A 17,385-nucleotide genomic window follows, 5' to 3' on the forward strand; every position below is an offset into this window, starting at 1 on the left:
CTGTACATGCTTTTTAATGTCCATAACTTTCTTTGGAACATCCAAAACAAAAGGCGTAATGTGGGAATTGTTTGTGTTTGTGTGAAAGGTGGGTGCCTGCCTAGAATGACATTAGGCCATTAAGAACCTGGGTATCTGAGGGTCTTCCTAATGGGAAAGGGGGGAACACTGTGACTCCTCCCCAGTAGTTGTCCCCTCCGATGTGGTCCTGCCTCATACAACCACCCCAAGGGTCAGTATCAGGCAGCGACTGCCTTCTCCTGGCTACACAGGAGGAGGTCACCACTGGGGAATTCTGTGATGGTTCCATTGGATTCATTACAATACCCTCTGTGACAGAGTCCCTCTTGAGGGGGGTGAAAGGGGAAGATTGCAGAATTCTAATGGCGGGCGTAGCCTCCAGCTACATGATGTGATACCTGGAGATACGTGGGAATCCTCCAGTGGATCACTTTGTCTCCCAGCATGGCCATTTCTACAGGCATTATGACAAGTCCATTAAGAAAGTAGGCCTTTTTTGTACTCGTATGTGTTGTGCAGGTGTTCTGGGTAAAACCCATGCACGGGATACCAGAAAGGAATGGAATTCAGGGCACAGAAACACACACAAAAGTCGGGGAACATTTTGAGAACACAATACACAGGCTTTTTTAAATGCATTTATATTTTATTGTTCAATGTGCAGAACTAGCTTGAGAGCACTGAAGTCCTGTACAGGGTGTGGGTAGCCAGCATTTGGGCTAGCATCTTTTAACAGTAGCACGGTACTGCGAGATGCTGTCTGTACGTCACTGTGCACATCCATTGGAATTAGTACTTCCTCAGGTGTTGTTGCAAAAGCCACGTTTTGAGAGAATTGCGAAATAGTGGGGGCATTCTGAGCCGATTCTGGGATCGAGTTCCAGAGGGTGAGTGCGTGATAAGAGAAGGGTTAGGGCTCAAGTCGAGGGTACACGCAGGTGGACGGAGTTCACCCACTTTTTTCAGAGGGTGGACGCAGTCCCTCTCAGTATTTTACAGGTTGTGTGTGAAATGACAGCATTTGACTGTCTTCTTTGAATTTATGTCAAACTGGGGATTTGAGCTGCAGTCGCCAGGTTCACAGACCAGGCATTTCACCACTACACCATAAAACTTGGTGAAAAATACAATACAACTAAAGTTGAATTGACAAATTCTGGGACTGCGTGTTCCAGGAAAACATTGCTATTGATTCTTGGAATTTAAAACATACACACCTTTTAACATTTTCAAACACTATTAGAAGAAAAACCACAAAAGATTCCAGGACTCAGCGCCAATAGTAAGGGTTGTTTATTAGCATAAGCGGTTTCACTCGCGTCGGCTGCTCACATTGCGAAGGCCTATTACTGTATATCGGACAACAGTCCTACGGATCTTTTCAGAATTACGTTGGCCCTGATTTGACAAAGGCTCGTGGGAGCCGAAACGCGTTATCAAGTAGAGGGCTTATGCTAATAAACAACCCTTACTATTGGCGCTGAGTCCTGGAATCTTTTGTGGTTTTTCTGATGTGTTTGGACGGTATGGGCTTAATACCCGTCTGAATCCGGTGACCAGCGACAAGTAAATAGGAATCAGTGAATCTACTATATTAACACGTGGTAAACAACAGGGATTGTAAGGAGTCGCCTGCGTGAGCAACTTTGCAAATAAGCCCCACACTATTAGAAGAAAACATCCTCTCTTCATTTCCGGTGGGTGCTGATTTCTATGAAAGGCAAATGCCATTTATCCTGTGCAATTTGTATGCTTATGGAAAGCCAACTGAATGAAACAGTCAAATGTCAGCTTGATATGCTAATTTATGGTGATGTCACACCCCACTGCATATGATAAAGAGTCCCCCCACTTGACGTTACCCCTGAGAAGGATTGTTTGCGTGTCCTCTCTTTGCGGACACGTTGTTATTCGAGCCGGTTGGTCGATTTTGCTGTGTGCCTTCAAATATGTGGAGCTTAGCCGCCAGGTACGCTGGTGTGCTACTCTTGACTGCTTTGTAGATGATACATGCAGTCTTGAACAGTATTCTGGCATGTAGAGGAAGCCAGTGTAGTTTGCGTAGGACGGGTGGTGATTCTGTCAAATTTCCGTGAACACGTAGTAAGACGAGCTGCAGCATGGTGGACTGCTTTTGGGCTAGCCAAGTGAGCAGCTGGGAGCCCCATCAGGACGGCATTTCCACCATCGATGTGCGAGACCACAAGTGCCTGCACTACGGTCCGGAAAGTCCTGTGGTGGGATGAAGGGTTTGATTTTGGGAAGGGTGGAGATTTGGTGCTAGGTTGTTTGGACCTTCTTCACTATGTCTTTCTAGAAGGACAGGCTACTGCCAATGGTGAAGCCTAAGGATTTTGCTGAATCTGAGAGTTGCAGATCAAATCTTTCTAGGTGCATATCATTGAGCCATTATTGGACAAGTTGTTGTTCAACGAGGGGGGGACCAATGATGATGAACTCAGTTTTGTATGGGTTAAATTTGACATAGACAATCGAAATCCAGATCTGAATGATGGCTAGTTAATCACAGAGATGACTGATGTCCTGTGGGCTTTTTACTTTCAGGTACAACTGAGTATCGTTCACATCTTGGTGGATGGGTATATCAAGAGCTTTGTGGAGTGTACCTAGCGGCTCCAGTTAAAGGTTAAAAAGGATCGATGAGAGGATTGAGCCTAGGGGGACTCCACAGGGGATTAGAGTCAGTTAGAATGCAACGTTTTCATCTGGACGGCCTAGTGTCTGCCAGAGAGATAGGAGGTAAACCAATTCAGAACAGTTCCAGAGAATACAATCCTTTCAGCCAGTAGGTAGGGAGAGGAGGAAGTGGTGGTGGACAGTGTTGAATGCAGACAAGAGATGAAGTTGGATGAGGAGCTATGAGTTGCGCTTGCTCTGCAAACTCTGTGTGAGAACTTGCAACTAGGGTAACCCTGGAGAGAAACACGGATGGGAGTCCCTGCAAAATCAGGCGCCTGTGAACATGAGTTGAACAAACTATGCATGCGATGAGCGGTAAAGATGTTGAAGTGCAAGTATATGCAATGTTGTGCAGAGAGCAAGAGTGTAGGCCTGCTGATCTGCTGCCATGTTTGCTCTGTCTTGCTTAAAAATGGGGGGTCGTGCTTTTGAACTCTTGACCCATGTAAGCATAATTAATCAAACAAAGAGAGAACAGGAGGTGTTAGAACGTCTGCAGTACAAGTCCATTAAGAGCGAGAGGGAAACACCTTTGAGGGAGGTAGGCCCAGGGGTTACAAGACAATACCATTTATTGGAGTTAAAGAGGTAAGGGCCTGGACAAACCCATGCCTCATAAAGGCATTTCAATATTGTGTCATGGCAGAATGAGACCAGTAGTGTGTGAGTTAGAATTGTTGTGTTGAAGAGTGAATTGTAGGATGAGAAAACCATTCATGACTAAGCCAAGTAGCCCATACATTGACAGATTTTAGACTGCAATATACTCAGAGGCACAACAAGCTTACTTGGGCCTATAAACCAGAGTTCACTTAGTAGGAGCAGCTTGATTAGTCTGCTGGGGATATCTTGCCCAGTGTAAGAGTATATTGGAATCACAGACACACAATGTAGAAGATAGACGCATCAGAATTCAGGAGAGCAACACATCTCACAAAGCAGATTGCCAAAGCCAATAAAAAAGCATGCTGTGGAGCTTTAAATAATGTTGTACTGTGAGATGGATTGAAATAGATGAATCAAGATCAAGGTTATTATTTTAAAAATTTCTGGTGGACGATATCCATAAAATGAATTAAGGGTGACACTCCCTATTATGCCACTAACCATGTCCCTTAATTCGATATGAGTATGCCAGAAGGCCTAGTAGTAGCTTCTCAAAGATTCCCCAGGTTCAAATTTGGTGAGGTGACCTGTGACCTATAAAGGTAAGACGTCTGGAGAGCGATCAATCCTGTGGGTTGCTTATTTAGTACAACAAGGTCACCTTCTATATCTTCACTTTACTCCCCATATTGGTTGTCCTAACTATTTTGTGATGTTACAAAAAGAAGATTATGTAGATAATTCATACATTAAAGATTTACTAAAGAGACATAAAGACAATTAATTCAACAGCACAGTAATTAAATGTGAAATGTATACATCTTAGTAACAAATGAAGAACAATACATTTGTATAATAAACATAATCATCAAGTGCTAGTACATAAATGGTTATAGAGCGCTAATCATTTGACTAAACATAGAATCTCCTGATAGTATAACTTTTTGAGTTTGCCGCATGAACATTAAGTCCACTTAAGTTCCACTTGATGTAGCCATCTCAGTATTGCTGTAATTCCAGTTTAAAAGCTAGGAAAAAGATCATGAATCCAAAAGTCCTTGTTCTGTGAAGCTAAGCATCAGTGGGAATTCACATGCCACCATGATTTGTTCCTCTAAGGCATGCAACAAACTTCATCTACGGGTGGGCGGAAATTGTTGGTCATAGGACTGCGATGGATGAATCATATGCCAAACATATAACAAGTTCCTCTACATGTATTTTTCAGGTAGATAGTCTTGCTCCTCAGTATACCTCAAAGTATAAATTCAAGAGGACTGTCCTCAAATGGACTTATTTTGTGTGGTGACGTGGGGCTTCTACCTTGGCAGTCCACCGACATAGCCAAATGTGATTGTGTGTGTGGGCAGCAAGTGGCAAGAGAGGAAGAAAGAGGGAACACCCATTGGAACCACTAGTATCCTGCTGAGTAAACTATGTTTTGACTTATGATACCTTCCCGTTCTCTTTTATACTACCTCCTTTTTCAACTAAAGAATAAAGCACTCGTACTGTATTACCTCTTGTGTCTCAAGTATTTTGTTCCTTTTCCCCTTGGAATATCATACTCACTCCTTAGGCCAAGAAAGACCAGGTTCTGTAGGCAGGGAAGTTAATCTGAGAGCAGTTCCCTGGAATGGACTGCCGGGAAGTGCACAAAGCCTGCTAAACGTTGTGCGAAGTTGGCTTTATTTCTAGCGTCAACTTACCCAAGACTGCAAAAGTGCTGTTGTATTTTGACGAAATGTTGAAAAGCAAGGGAATTACAGTTTTCAAATGCATGTTTTGATGTAGTGTTGGCCGATTTGCAGAAGCAGAACATACAATTTTGTGAAGAAGAAATTATCTTTTTTATGCTTCATTGTGCATTTGGTTAAACAAAACCTTAAGTACGCAATAAAATTGTTTATATCGCAACACATAAAATACATATTATATAATCACACATTTTATAAGATATGTATTCAAGTAAATATTCCTGTTAATATTTATTACAATCATGTAATATCTCATTTCTATAAAATATAGTGTATTCGAGTAAAAATTCCTATTAATAATGGTAATTAAAATTCAATCAAAAAGGGGTCAGGGCACCCCTCTGCAAGAAAGAACACGGCATGATAACCTGTTCTGTGGGAATGTACCCACCCGCAGCCACATGTTTTAGTTCACTGGGCCTCATCACGAGTTGTACTCTAGCCCTTAAATGCAGCAGTAACCATATAAACGCTGCATTTAAGGGCTAGCCCTATTACAAGGTGGGTGCTAAATGGGCTGTTTTACCTCCAGCTTTTTTCTGGTGGTGAAAATCCCATTTAGTGCCTTGTTTTCGGTGGTATTATCGCAGAAAATGCCCTATTGGATCCAATGGGCCCAATGGGGAATGGGGATTTACCGTTAAAGCCCAACCCTTGATCCAGCGGTAATACTGCCGGACCAATTGGCCCTAACGCTATTACAGTTGGGCAGTATTGCAGCCGGGATACTGCCCAACTCGTGGTGAGGCCCACTGTACCTTTCACAAAGTAGGAATATCATTTGCATATTAGTTTTTGTCCCGCTCACTTGAGCAGTCCAGCACTGAAATGCTAGGCAATCCTCCTTTGAACATGACTACCAACATCAACCCCAGACACGTGTTTCAGCCTAGTCGGGCTTCATCAGTGAAGTGGAGCTGTGCCTTTCTGAGCAGAGTGAGCAGGAGATGAGATCCACGTCTGCATAACCCTAGGTAACTTAGGGTGACCAACCCCAAGTTCCTTTTACATTGAAAAAGAGGCCTGTCAGTTTCTATCTCAAGGTGGCACAGGCTACATTTTCTGTCTATCAATTGGATATTCATCCAAGCACCCCAATATTCAACAGTGGGCAACAAATTAAATCAGAGATATATAACACATCTTTTTGGCCAGCCTGGGCATTTTAGTGAGATGGTGAATTAAGTAGAAAGCTTTGTGTAGCAAAAGTCTTCTACCTTTTCTTTTGCGATAACTTATCAAGATTTCTACTTATGTCCCAGTCTCTCACCTTGAGTTTCAGGACCTGGTCTCTGTTCGGATTGTCCCAAATGAAATCCCTTGTTATACCCAGGGAAGTTAATAACGGATCAACCGCAATTTCTAGTTCTAGCATAAATGAGTTAATCCATTTACCAGGAGCACAATAAGCTATAATGCTCGTAAGTTTGATAGTATTAGTTACTGGATGCTCCAGTTTAAAATATAATATGGTACGTTGTAGCATCCAAGTGGTCACAAGTGAACAGAGACCAGATTCCACTCTCAATGCTTCCACCAGGACTGCACTAGGTAGATACTGATAGAACGCAAGACTTTTGCTTCACATTTTTTCAAGCCATTCGATCTGCTTCCAAGAGATTGCCTGCAATCCTCAAATAACTGCATATTCATTTGGTAAATGGCTAATAGGGCCCATATGTTATTACCTCCTATACAGCTCATATATCTCTTAATAACCATCATTTTATTCCAATTCTCGGTAGTAACATTAGCCTTGTAAAAAAAAGGTTGGTAGGATTAGATTTAATCGAAAAGCCCAAGTACATGTAGCTATCCACAACCACAAGGTTGTCCTTACCCAACATCCATTTAGATATGAGCTTACTATGCATTTTACCAGCTAAGCACATGATTTTAGTTTTTTTGTATTAATAGTCATGTGATTAACATGAGCATATTCAGCTAAAGCGGCCAATGTGCGCGGCAGACCTAAGGCTGTCTGATCAAATATAATGGTATCGTCCGCATAACCAAGCCACAAAATTGGTACCCTGTTGAGCCTCGCAGGAAAGTTTCTTACTTTTTCGAGATGCTCTGCCATATCAGAGGTGTAAAGATTATACAATCGGGGTGTTCATACGCCCCGCTGCTTCATCGTTGATTCGTGGGGATGTATCTAGTAAGTTCACCCTCTCAAGCTAAAAAAAACAGCAACTGTGGTTTTTGTGTGCAGCAATTTCAAAAATGAAAGTAGTTGTGGATTAATTCCCCAGGCAGCCAGTTTGTCCCATAATCGCTGACATGGTACCAAGTCAAAAGCCTTGCTGTAGTAAAAAAAACAGACGTAGATGTTAGTATTCAAACCATTTATTTCTTCAGCCATTAAATGCTGTATTGTACATATGTTATCAAGTGTTCCATGTGCCTTCCTAAAGCCTGCCTGATATGGCTTCAGTAATTCCCTTTTCTGCACCCATGCATTTAATTTTGAGAGTAGGATGGTTGAGAATAATTTTGGGCTTGTATCAAGCATGGCCAGAAGTCAATAATTCGAGAGATCACATCTGTCGCCTTTTTTATGGATTGGTATCAATATCTATTTTGTCCAGCTGTCTGGAACCCTGCCACTTTTTATACCTGCATAAACAATTCGAATAATACCTTAGCCCAAAAGTCTGGGTTTGCTTTCATGACCGCATTTGCTAGTCTGTCCGGGCCAGGGTCACGAGAGGATTTTAGCTTTTTTATTATGGTTATTAATGTCTCAATATCAAAGTCTTAATCAAAGAATTTACAAGTAAATGTATAATCTCCCCTTACGTGTTTAAGTTCCCTGTCTTTAGAACATAGAGATGAGACATAGTCAGCCCAACAGCTCTCGGGTACTCCCTGTAATTCTACGGGTGCTCTATCAGCTAAGTGTTCCCTATACTTAGGCCAAAATTTACGGTTGTCGTTACTTCTTAAAATGGTGTAAAGGAAAAGCCAATTTGCATTATAAACGGAATATTTGTGAGTTGTCACCCAATTTTTATACCGCGTCGATAGCAAAGTGAGCTGCGCTTCTCTCTCATTGGAATTAAGGATCTCTTGTCTTCGGAGGACAGCTCTCGCTTTGCGATACGTGATCTTTGTGGAATAAAAAATGTGCTTACAAATTACTGTATAAGCTAAGGAGCGAGTGAGATCTATCACCCGGGATGTTATCATCTCAATGTCCCAACAATGTGTTTCTAGCCAGGTGTGAAGAACATTATTGTTTTTGAGTATGTAATGATTAAATACACTGGTGGTCCTTTCAGTCCATATTATCCGATTACCAGGTGCGTTAATACTAATATTAGTCTCTAGACAGGACAACTCAAATGCATGGTCTAACATAGTGGTCCATGTGAGAGTAGCATGATTGCTTTCAGTATTGTGGGCAATATGTACTTGTTCACTACTTCTATACATTCCAAGGCTGACAGAATCATAGTCCAATGTTGACTTGGTATGACCATTAGTCCAGGTGTAATTGGATTTGGGATCGCTAATGTTAATTCCGCGGAGGCAAATGAGATCATAAGCCTCCAAGAAGCACTGCCACCCCCGATCATGGATACCACAAGCCTGCACTGGACCAGTTTCGTACAGCTCGTTAATTGGGTTGTTCTGCATGGAAATGTGTAAATCATGAACATTAAACCTCCCTGCAGTTAGTACTTTGGCAGTAGGATATGTAATGCACCACTGCAGTATAGTCCCTACCAAGTGCTGGATTGTTTTGCAGGATTTATTTGCTGGATTTTTTTGCTGGATCCTCATACGACGGAGCACGTTGAATTCATTGCAAACCTCGTCAATGGTGCCGACTTCAGTGCTCAAGACAAACTAATAACTTTACCACACAGAACAAAGCTATTGCAGTATTGCAAGCAGAGTTTGTACATCACTGTTGGCTGCAATGGCACCCAGTAATACTGCTGCAACTAAATGATGCAGGCTCACTGAACGAAGACTTAACGCTGTCGGAAATCTTGTTTTCACCATTGTGCTTAAGGCGTCCTGACCTCGCCGCAACACGATTCATTGAAAGTGTGTGCTGTGAGGTACCTCCGAAACATGGAATCTGTCTCCTTTACTGATGAATAGGACCATCCGGCTTAAGAAAGTCCAGAGTTGAGAACCAACCCCGACGTTATTAGAATCTTTTGTTGCCCCTGAAGAAGTCCTTTCATTGATACATGAATATGTTTAAGAACGAAACATGTTGGGTAGTTTTGTGAATATTATACTTATTAACAAATGGTATTGATTTTGTATTGTTGTTGTGTTACCTGGAAATGGGTCACCATTTTATAAATGTTTTGTTTTAGTAAAGTACCTCATGATATTTTGAAGTACTTATTTATTGTGCTATTAACGTTGTGGTGGATTAATTAGGTTTCACCACAACTTCTCTTCATTAGAAATATCTTTGGTAAAGAGCACTAGTCCCTTTAGTCACTTAGAATGAATTATTAATGTATTTTATCTACGTTTTTATGTCTACGTTTTTATGTTTTGTATTTGAAAAATAAATTGTGGTTCTATGATTTAGTATTGGAGACAGATTGGCATTTATAGCTACAAACCACTACCTGAATTATGGTGGCCAAATCATCAGAATAATTTGTTTAACTGCTGATCTGTTTCCACAGATAAAAGTAGGTTTAAGAGGTACTAACAGTGCAGAATTGTTGGGATCTTGTTATAGTTTTTGTGCTTTATCTGGGGTGTGATCCCATCAATAATTACCTCACCCTGTGGCGCTCTTGAGTTTTTCGTGTGTGGATTGTTTTTTATACCAGTGCATTAGATGGATCATCAATATTTATGATTATAGTGCGTTCCTTGGTTTGATGGACAGCTAAGGTTGAGAGAGGGCTTGCGGAACCTAGTATTCAATATTGAACAAATCCAATGAGAATCTACTGCAAGCACCAATGGCTAAACCGCCAGATGGTCGTCCTCTAAGTGCGCTCTGTGTGTGTTTACAAAGAATACTATAGACATCTATGTTAAAATCTGTGGTAAGCCAGGTTTCCTGCAATAAGAACACTTCAGACTTAGTTAAGTGAGCGAGGCCGGTAAGTTGTGTCAGAAAGGATCTATGTTCCAACAAAGCCAAGATAGATACAGAGAAACAATTCTCTGCCAAACTACAGTGGTATGTACTATCTCGCAAAGCCATTTGTCAACCGTAGGTTTGGCGTATTAATTATTGGCCCTGTAGGAAGAAGAGGCCAATTAAGAAGCACGTTTTGAATAATGATTAATGTGGGCTGGAGGAGGATATAATGTAGCTCTCAATTGGTCATTCAATAATGGTGCTGCCTGCTTCATACAGATGATTAATCTGAAGCCCAGCACTTCCAATTCAATAGAGCATGATTTTATCATTGCCACAACACAAATTCCAATAACACCCAGTTAGTCATGCTGTCATGCTTTGGAAGTTCGATATATGTTATATCAGTTGGGCTAATTAAAGTCAAGTCACCAATTTGTGAAAACATTTCAAGTGTGACTTTTCGATTTAGAAATGGACTACGGTTCCTAGGAGAAATCTCCTCAACTTGACCCATTTGCCCACTGACTTCACAACTTCATCTGTGATACTTTTCTTGTGTGCCGTTTTTCCTGCTACCAAGTCTTCCTTCCGTGGTAAAGGGCTAAAGTTCAATTGCTGCAGTTGGTCGGTGCACAACGTCTGTCCCTTCTTTTCTTGTTCAAGGAGCTTTGCAGATTCCAGTGTGTCTCGTTAGTGCACTCAATTCTGATCGTTTATTTCCAGTGACGAAATAGTCGAGGAGACAATCGGGGCAGTACATTTTAAATGTTCATTAGTTGCATGTATCCATTATATAATTGGTCCATGGAGATATGTCTGCTGGACCGTTCCATTCCCAAGTTTGTGTTTCACCAGTGTTTTAGGCTTAAATGTGAACAGGTTGATGTCTTGATTTGCACCCCCCCAAATCCTCTGCCCGTTCAAATCGGCAATTAGGATTGTTCTTCCTTTTCTTGGCTTTGGTGCGTTTAGTATTTGGACTCTTATTACGTATAGTCAGGATAGGTGGAGGGATGTTGACCGGTGAGGTTTCTTTCAGTGAATAGGGTGTCAGTGAGACCTCTTCATAATCCCAGTCTCCTTCCTCTATAATATCCGAAGAATTGTTGATAATTTCCAGCCGCTCCGAGTTTTTTGCCGAGGTTGCTCCATGTGTGCACAGTGCCTCAGGCACCAATGTAATCGGATGTGTTGTCCTTGTAACTGTTTTTCTGTGATTCGACACAGTAGATAGACAGTAATGAATTTTCCAAAATTAAATCCTCAACCTTCGTGAATACATTTTTTTCAATTCATTTTGTTCTTTAGCTATGGTTGCGCACAATGCCGTGAAAGTCTCAATGCTGGAAGTTATTGCGCTTAGCTTTGATGTCAGTTTCACAGTGGGATTCAGCAGCGACGCTCGCGGGCCAAGTAGGAATACTGTTCTTCATCACTGTTAGTGTCGCTAGAAAAGGAATCTTGACAGTTGCGTGGGAGAGACCATTTTACTCAAGTCAGGTGTGGCGGAAAGGTTGCTTCCTATAAGATTGTCAAGTCCCTCAGATATCTTAGTGGGTCTATTTGCATTTTCCAAGGAATTTCGTTTAAGTCCAATACACAGCTTCAGGAGCGAATTGTTATAGTCTATTACTGGAGATGAGTTTGTGGCTATGCAGTGGGAAGGAGCAGAGGGGACCACTGGGTTATTAAGAGCTGGTGTCGGTGGAACAACTTCAAGGAAGGCAGTGATTACAGGTTGAGTACCTGTCGCCCCTGCCACATTCTTCTTTTTAATCTCTTTGATGTTTTCCTTGGGACTATGTATTTGCTTCCCGCCACGGGCAGAAGCACTACATAAGCCATATTTACGTGTATTCAGCCGCTTCATATTTGTGTTTCAACTGTTATTGGCACCGGCCTTAAATGTCTAACTTGCCAATAAACCGTGCGCTGTGAGCAGTTAGGGGATAAGCAGGACAAAGGGGAAGGTGTAAAAGCCTGAGCGGCGCTCTGCAGCCGTCGTGGTCGAAAAGACTACCTCTGATGCCTAGTACAGAAGGGTGTCCCACGCAAGCTAATACTAGGGGTGGTTTTGCGGCACCAGTAATTCCAGTGTTTACTTGTCAGTGAGAATGAGCCCAGTCCACTTTTTGTGATGTAAAGTATAAATCAGCTTACCGACGCTCCCCCGGCGATTCCTCAGCGCACCACAGCAGACCACTCACAAGCCACTCTTGCAAGCAGTTATAACTGTCTGGTAAAATGTAAGACCTAATGCAATTTAGTGGGTCAGTGGGAGTGGCAGATGGGAGAGTGGAGGGGTGACAGTGCAAATAGAGGAGTCAACCCTCACAAGAACATTCATACTCCTCCTTGCCCATCCCCCACACACAGAATGCCCCCTTTTACCCAGGAATACCCAGTCGTTCCCTGAACCTGACTATTAAAATATAAGACTGGTTCTCATTTTGGCTGGTTAAGTGCAGAGATCTGAGCAGACGGTTTGCGAAAGAGAAATAATTGCACATTTAAATGGAGCCTTTCCCCCCTTATTCTCTTCAGATGTGTGTTGACATTAATAGCAACCCATTGTTCTGGACTTAACGTCCTGGTGGCCTCTCTACCAGATCTTAAACTGTCCCGAATAATTTAAACATTTGCAGACTTACTTTTATGTACAGAGCTAGTATTAAACACTAATAATGTGTAATGGTGTGATTCCTATTCTCTTGTTCCCACCATAGACCCCCCGTAAGAAGCCATTATGACTTACTGGGAGTTCAAGAAGATGCCTCGGCTGAGGATATTAAACAGGCCTTCTTCAGCCAGAGCAAGAAGGTACGTGGAGAAAGGAGGGAGGGGCACTTAAGTTGGGGGATGCACAATTGGGTGTTCATCAAGGAAGCAAAACCCTGCTTTAAAAAGGTCATTTTTTGATTTGCTTTCTGTTTCATCATCCTATTGAGGCGTTTAGTATTTTTTCAATCAAATGTTTATAGATTAAGAAGGCATGCAAATATTGGCAAAACTTTGTACATCATTTTACATTTGTATTTTATAGATTTTGTGTTGTTTTTGTTTACTAATGGTTTATGTATGCACATATTTCCATTTTTTTGCATAAATGAATGCAGCCAGCCTTCAGTTTTTGGCTCCGTCGACACATTAATTAAGGGTTCTGAGTGATCATCCAAGCCCCTCCGGAGGACCCACAACCTCATTTGACATTTTCATTACCTCTTTCAAAATAACTGGGAACACTTTGGATTCTGCTTGCACTTTAGAAATGCCTTAGTTAGCTTAACTCTGATTTCTACCTATAATGTAATATAATGTAAAGTGGTCTTATATATCGCTCTTCTCCCAATAATATTGGCCTTACTGTGCATGGCTCAGTAAGAAAGGAGTGCAGGGTGTATTAGTCGGGTAGCGGGAAGGCAGATGCAGAGACCTTTAGTGTTGATGGATGCAGTTCGGAAGTACCCATTACCTATGTGTCGATCTGACAATCTCTATGTTGTTTGTGGTTGGTACTGACCAGACATGTTAACCATATGGGCAGCCCCCGGATTGTGGAGTGCAAAACCTAACAGCGTTGTTGTTGATTGAAGATGAATAGGGTCTGAATCTGTTACACTAGACCTAGGAGGTTGTTTGAAGGAGTGTGGGAGGTGTAAGGATGCAAGATTTTCATAGCGAGGAGTTAGTTGGGTGTGAGAGTGTTGTCATTTCCTGGCTCTTTGTGGTCAATTTCACTGAGATTAAATGTGTGGAAAAGTGCCACGCAGGAAAGGTTTCATTCGTCAGCTTGGTTTCCCACAGATGGTAGTGTCAAGAGTTTCGAAAAATGCTCGTCATAAATTAGCACAAGTTTCTGATGTACAGTTTTTAGTTGGTTGCTATAATTCCTCTTTTCTTTCAAAGGTGGTTGAAAAGCCAAGTCGTGAGCTGTTTCCTGAAAGTCAAGTGGCTCTCCTACAGGCAGAGAGGTTTGGGTAGGGTGTTCCACAGTTTTGTGGACAGAACTGGAACAGAGGTTCCTGCTTGCCGTTTCTTTTGAGGTTGGAGAGTAGTACTATTGCAACATGGCTGTACCTAGGTGTTCTGGAAGGAGTGTAGCGTTGCAACTTACTTCTGAAGGAGGAAGGGCCCTCTCTTTGGTATGACCGATGGGTGACGCACAAGGCTTTGAAATGTACCCTTTTTCTGATTGGTAGCCAGTGAAGAGTAAGTAATGCTGGCGTGATATGTTCAGATCAATTCCTTCTGAAAAGTAGTCTTACTGCTGCATTTTGATCTCTTTGATGTTTCCTCAGTAGGTAATCTGGGAGTCCGAGATAGAGGCTGTTTGCATAGTCTAGTTTAGATAGTATTAGAGAAATTATGGCTATGGCCATGTGGGTGAATGTTAAGCAAGGTAAAATGCGGTGCAGCATGTACAGCTGGGAAAAACAGCTTCTGAGAATGGCGTTGACCTGTGGAAAGAGAGTTAGGGTGTTGTTCATTTTTGTTTCAAGATTTTTTACTATGGTTGACTGGTTTGGGCAGGGTCCCATTTTATCAGCCCACGAGATCATGGGGGAGTTGGAACCTATAGGATTACAGAGCTTCAGTCTGTTTTCTGTCATTCATGCGTCCACCAGTGCTAGGCAGTTTTTAATGTCTGAGGCATTTGGAATGGGTGGTTCACACATTTGTAGATCATTTTTGTGTCATCCGTGTAGTTGTTGCAGGAAATACCAAATGTATTGATGATGTCAAGTAGGAGTGTCATGTAAATGTTGAAAAGTAGAGATAAGAGTGGATCCTTGGGATACTCTGCAGGTGAGTGGGAGTGGCGGGGAAATGTAGGGGTTAAGATCATGGTTTCTGTTCTACTGCACTGCTGCAGTGAGTTACAATATTATGGAAAGCCACTCAAGCAGTATTTGGAATGAAAGTGGTATGTGCACGAGATTGGTTATGGTTGATGGTAGATATAACCACATTTGAGGAAATTGCAGGTTTGGTGTGCCAAGCAACCTGGCACGTGAATTTCCATTAGCGCCTTGCAAAGGCTGTGATGGAAAGTTACTTAAGCAATATTTGGAATGAAAGTGGTATGTGCATGAGATTGGTTATGGTTGATGGTAGATTTAACCACATTAGAGGACATTGCAGGTTTGGTGTGCCAAGCGCCTTGGCACGTGGATTTCCATTAGAGCCTTGCAAAGGCTGTGGACATTTAGGTTTTAGAGCCAAATGGCTATGGACTCTTAGGCCGAAATGAGTTGTTGATGGGTGTTTTATTTTTTGTTATTACCAACAAGATGTATGGGTATGGAAAGTTATGGTTAAAATGCAAATGGCTAACCAATAGAAATTATTCCCTGTGAGTATGCTATGAACAGGAATGTATGGGTGGTTATGGTGGTAGTGCTTCTTTATGGTAGGAAGACTACTTTGGGATAAGTGCTATGATAGGCAATGAATCTTGTGTAATGTCCTAGTACTGGGTGAATGTTGATTTAGAATTGACAAGTAGTTCTTCTGTGTAATGTGAAGTCTACGTTTGTATAGAGTGCTTCAATGGGCAAATGTTAGGTCCGTTTTATTGCTGGTACTGTGGGTGCCAGGGAAGTATGGTGTGTCCTATTGTAGTATTGGATCTGGTTCTGGGCTTGGTTATGGAGATGAGATCTCCGGGTTAAGCCATGACATCCGTGTGTTATAGAGGGAGGTAACGCCTCTTCTTAAGGGATGTTGTGGTATATTGTTTTGGTTGTACTAATTGGAACTGGTTTGGTTTTGGTAAAGCTCTCATTACCGTGCGGTATGAAGGGAGGTAACCTCGCTGCTTTATGCTGTGGAGCGCCTGAAATGTTCTGTGGTGTAGTAGGTTTCGCAGATGGTAGCGTCTCTGCAGTGGTTTGGATGTTTTTCTGGTCACTGGGGACGGGGTGTATCTGGAAAAGATGGTGTGGTGCATGGCTGGGGACGCCCGGCGGTGGACCGTTGTGTTGGAGTGGCTATGTCCTGATGTGATGAGATAGTGTTTTATTTTTATGTACTTATTTGTGGATCCTTATGTAGTTTACGTTTGGCTACTATGGGTTCAATGTTCCGACTCTCGTGTGGTGGTCACCAGGCCTATTGTGTGTTTGGATAACCAGTTTTTGTTGATAGCACTGGGAGGGTGTGGCCAGCTTTCCCGGTAAATTTGGTAGGTTTGCACAACCTGGTCTTGTAGTTGGTGCTCAGTGATGTGAGTCGAGGTTCCATTTTCCGTGAGTGGCAGTTATGTTGTTGTTCACTGTGTGAGATCTTCGGGTGTTATGATGTGGTTGGCTTTTGGAGGGCTTTGAGGCCTACTGTGCTCTAAGGTGGCAGTCTAGAGGCTCGCTGGAGTTCCAGGGTGGGAGCCTGGACCCCGCAGTTGTTGGAGGCAGGGGCGGGTGGAAGGAGGTGCAGATGTGTTGAGGTGGTGTCAGACTGTAGGTTGTTTGGTTGACTGTCTTGAAGGTGGTGAGCTCTCGTGGAAGTGGTGTCTGCGTGTGGTGTGTGTGTTGTTTGGTAAAGGAGGGAGATGTGTTGTGTTGTGCCTTTCTGATGATGTGCAGCTAGTGATGTCACGTGGAATGTTGATGAGTGAGTGGTGGAGTGTTGTGGTGTGAGAGTTCTAGGTGAAGGCAGTTACAGCTGGCATGCCTGGGTGATGGGAGCCGGAGTTTGACATAGCTGATGTCCTTGTAACTATCTAGTATTTCTTGTGTGAGGAACTGTATCTGTAACTTAAGAAGCTGTAATAAACCTGCTTGAAGTAATCTTAATCAATCTGGAGACAGCGTCATTACACTACCCATGAGGAAGGAGGTGATTTTCATGATCCCAGTCAGTAAGCACAGTTTCCATTCAGGCATTCAAGATAAGCAAAGAACATTACATCAGTCAGCAGGTCAAAGGTGGGTGTTAGCCTGGCATAAATGGCATTTGCACCACTCACAGCATATGTTTCCATAGATTCTCATAGTGTTAACATTGGTCACATACTCTAAACATAGCCGCCGCAAGATCCATTCCACCTAGCAGCACGTTCCATTCATTTTGCAGAGGGAGCTACTTAAGCCCCGCCTCCGCTGAAGCGCTCGCTTCACATCTGCTCCGCTGACAGCGGGTAACGCTTCCAGCGTTTCTCCTCACAGAACCTGTCAAAGAAAGACATTCATTTTACAGAAAAAGCAACAGAATACAATAGTTTATAGA

At 42.5% G+C, this 17,385-nt stretch overlaps 1 protein-coding gene across 2 annotated transcripts in view; it reads left to right on the forward strand.

The window, feature by feature from the left end:
- The window catches only part of DNAJC4 (DnaJ heat shock protein family (Hsp40) member C4), a 1,241,876-nt gene that overhangs the window by 49,145 nt on the left and 1,175,346 nt on the right, over positions 1-17,385 (forward strand). For both annotated transcript variants that reach the window (XM_069645092.1, XM_069645093.1), the window contains exon 3: positions 12,888-12,981. In XM_069645092.1, the coding sequence (XP_069501193.1) occupies positions 12,888-12,981 (94 nt within the window). The remainder of the gene's footprint in view (positions 1-12,887; positions 12,982-17,385) is intronic.

The sequence above is a fragment of the Ambystoma mexicanum genome, chromosome 2p (assembly GCF_040938575.1).
Source record: "Ambystoma mexicanum isolate Mex_15411 chromosome 2p, UKY_AmexF1_1, whole genome shotgun sequence".
Taxonomy (NCBI): domain Eukaryota; kingdom Metazoa; phylum Chordata; class Amphibia; order Caudata; family Ambystomatidae; genus Ambystoma; species Ambystoma mexicanum.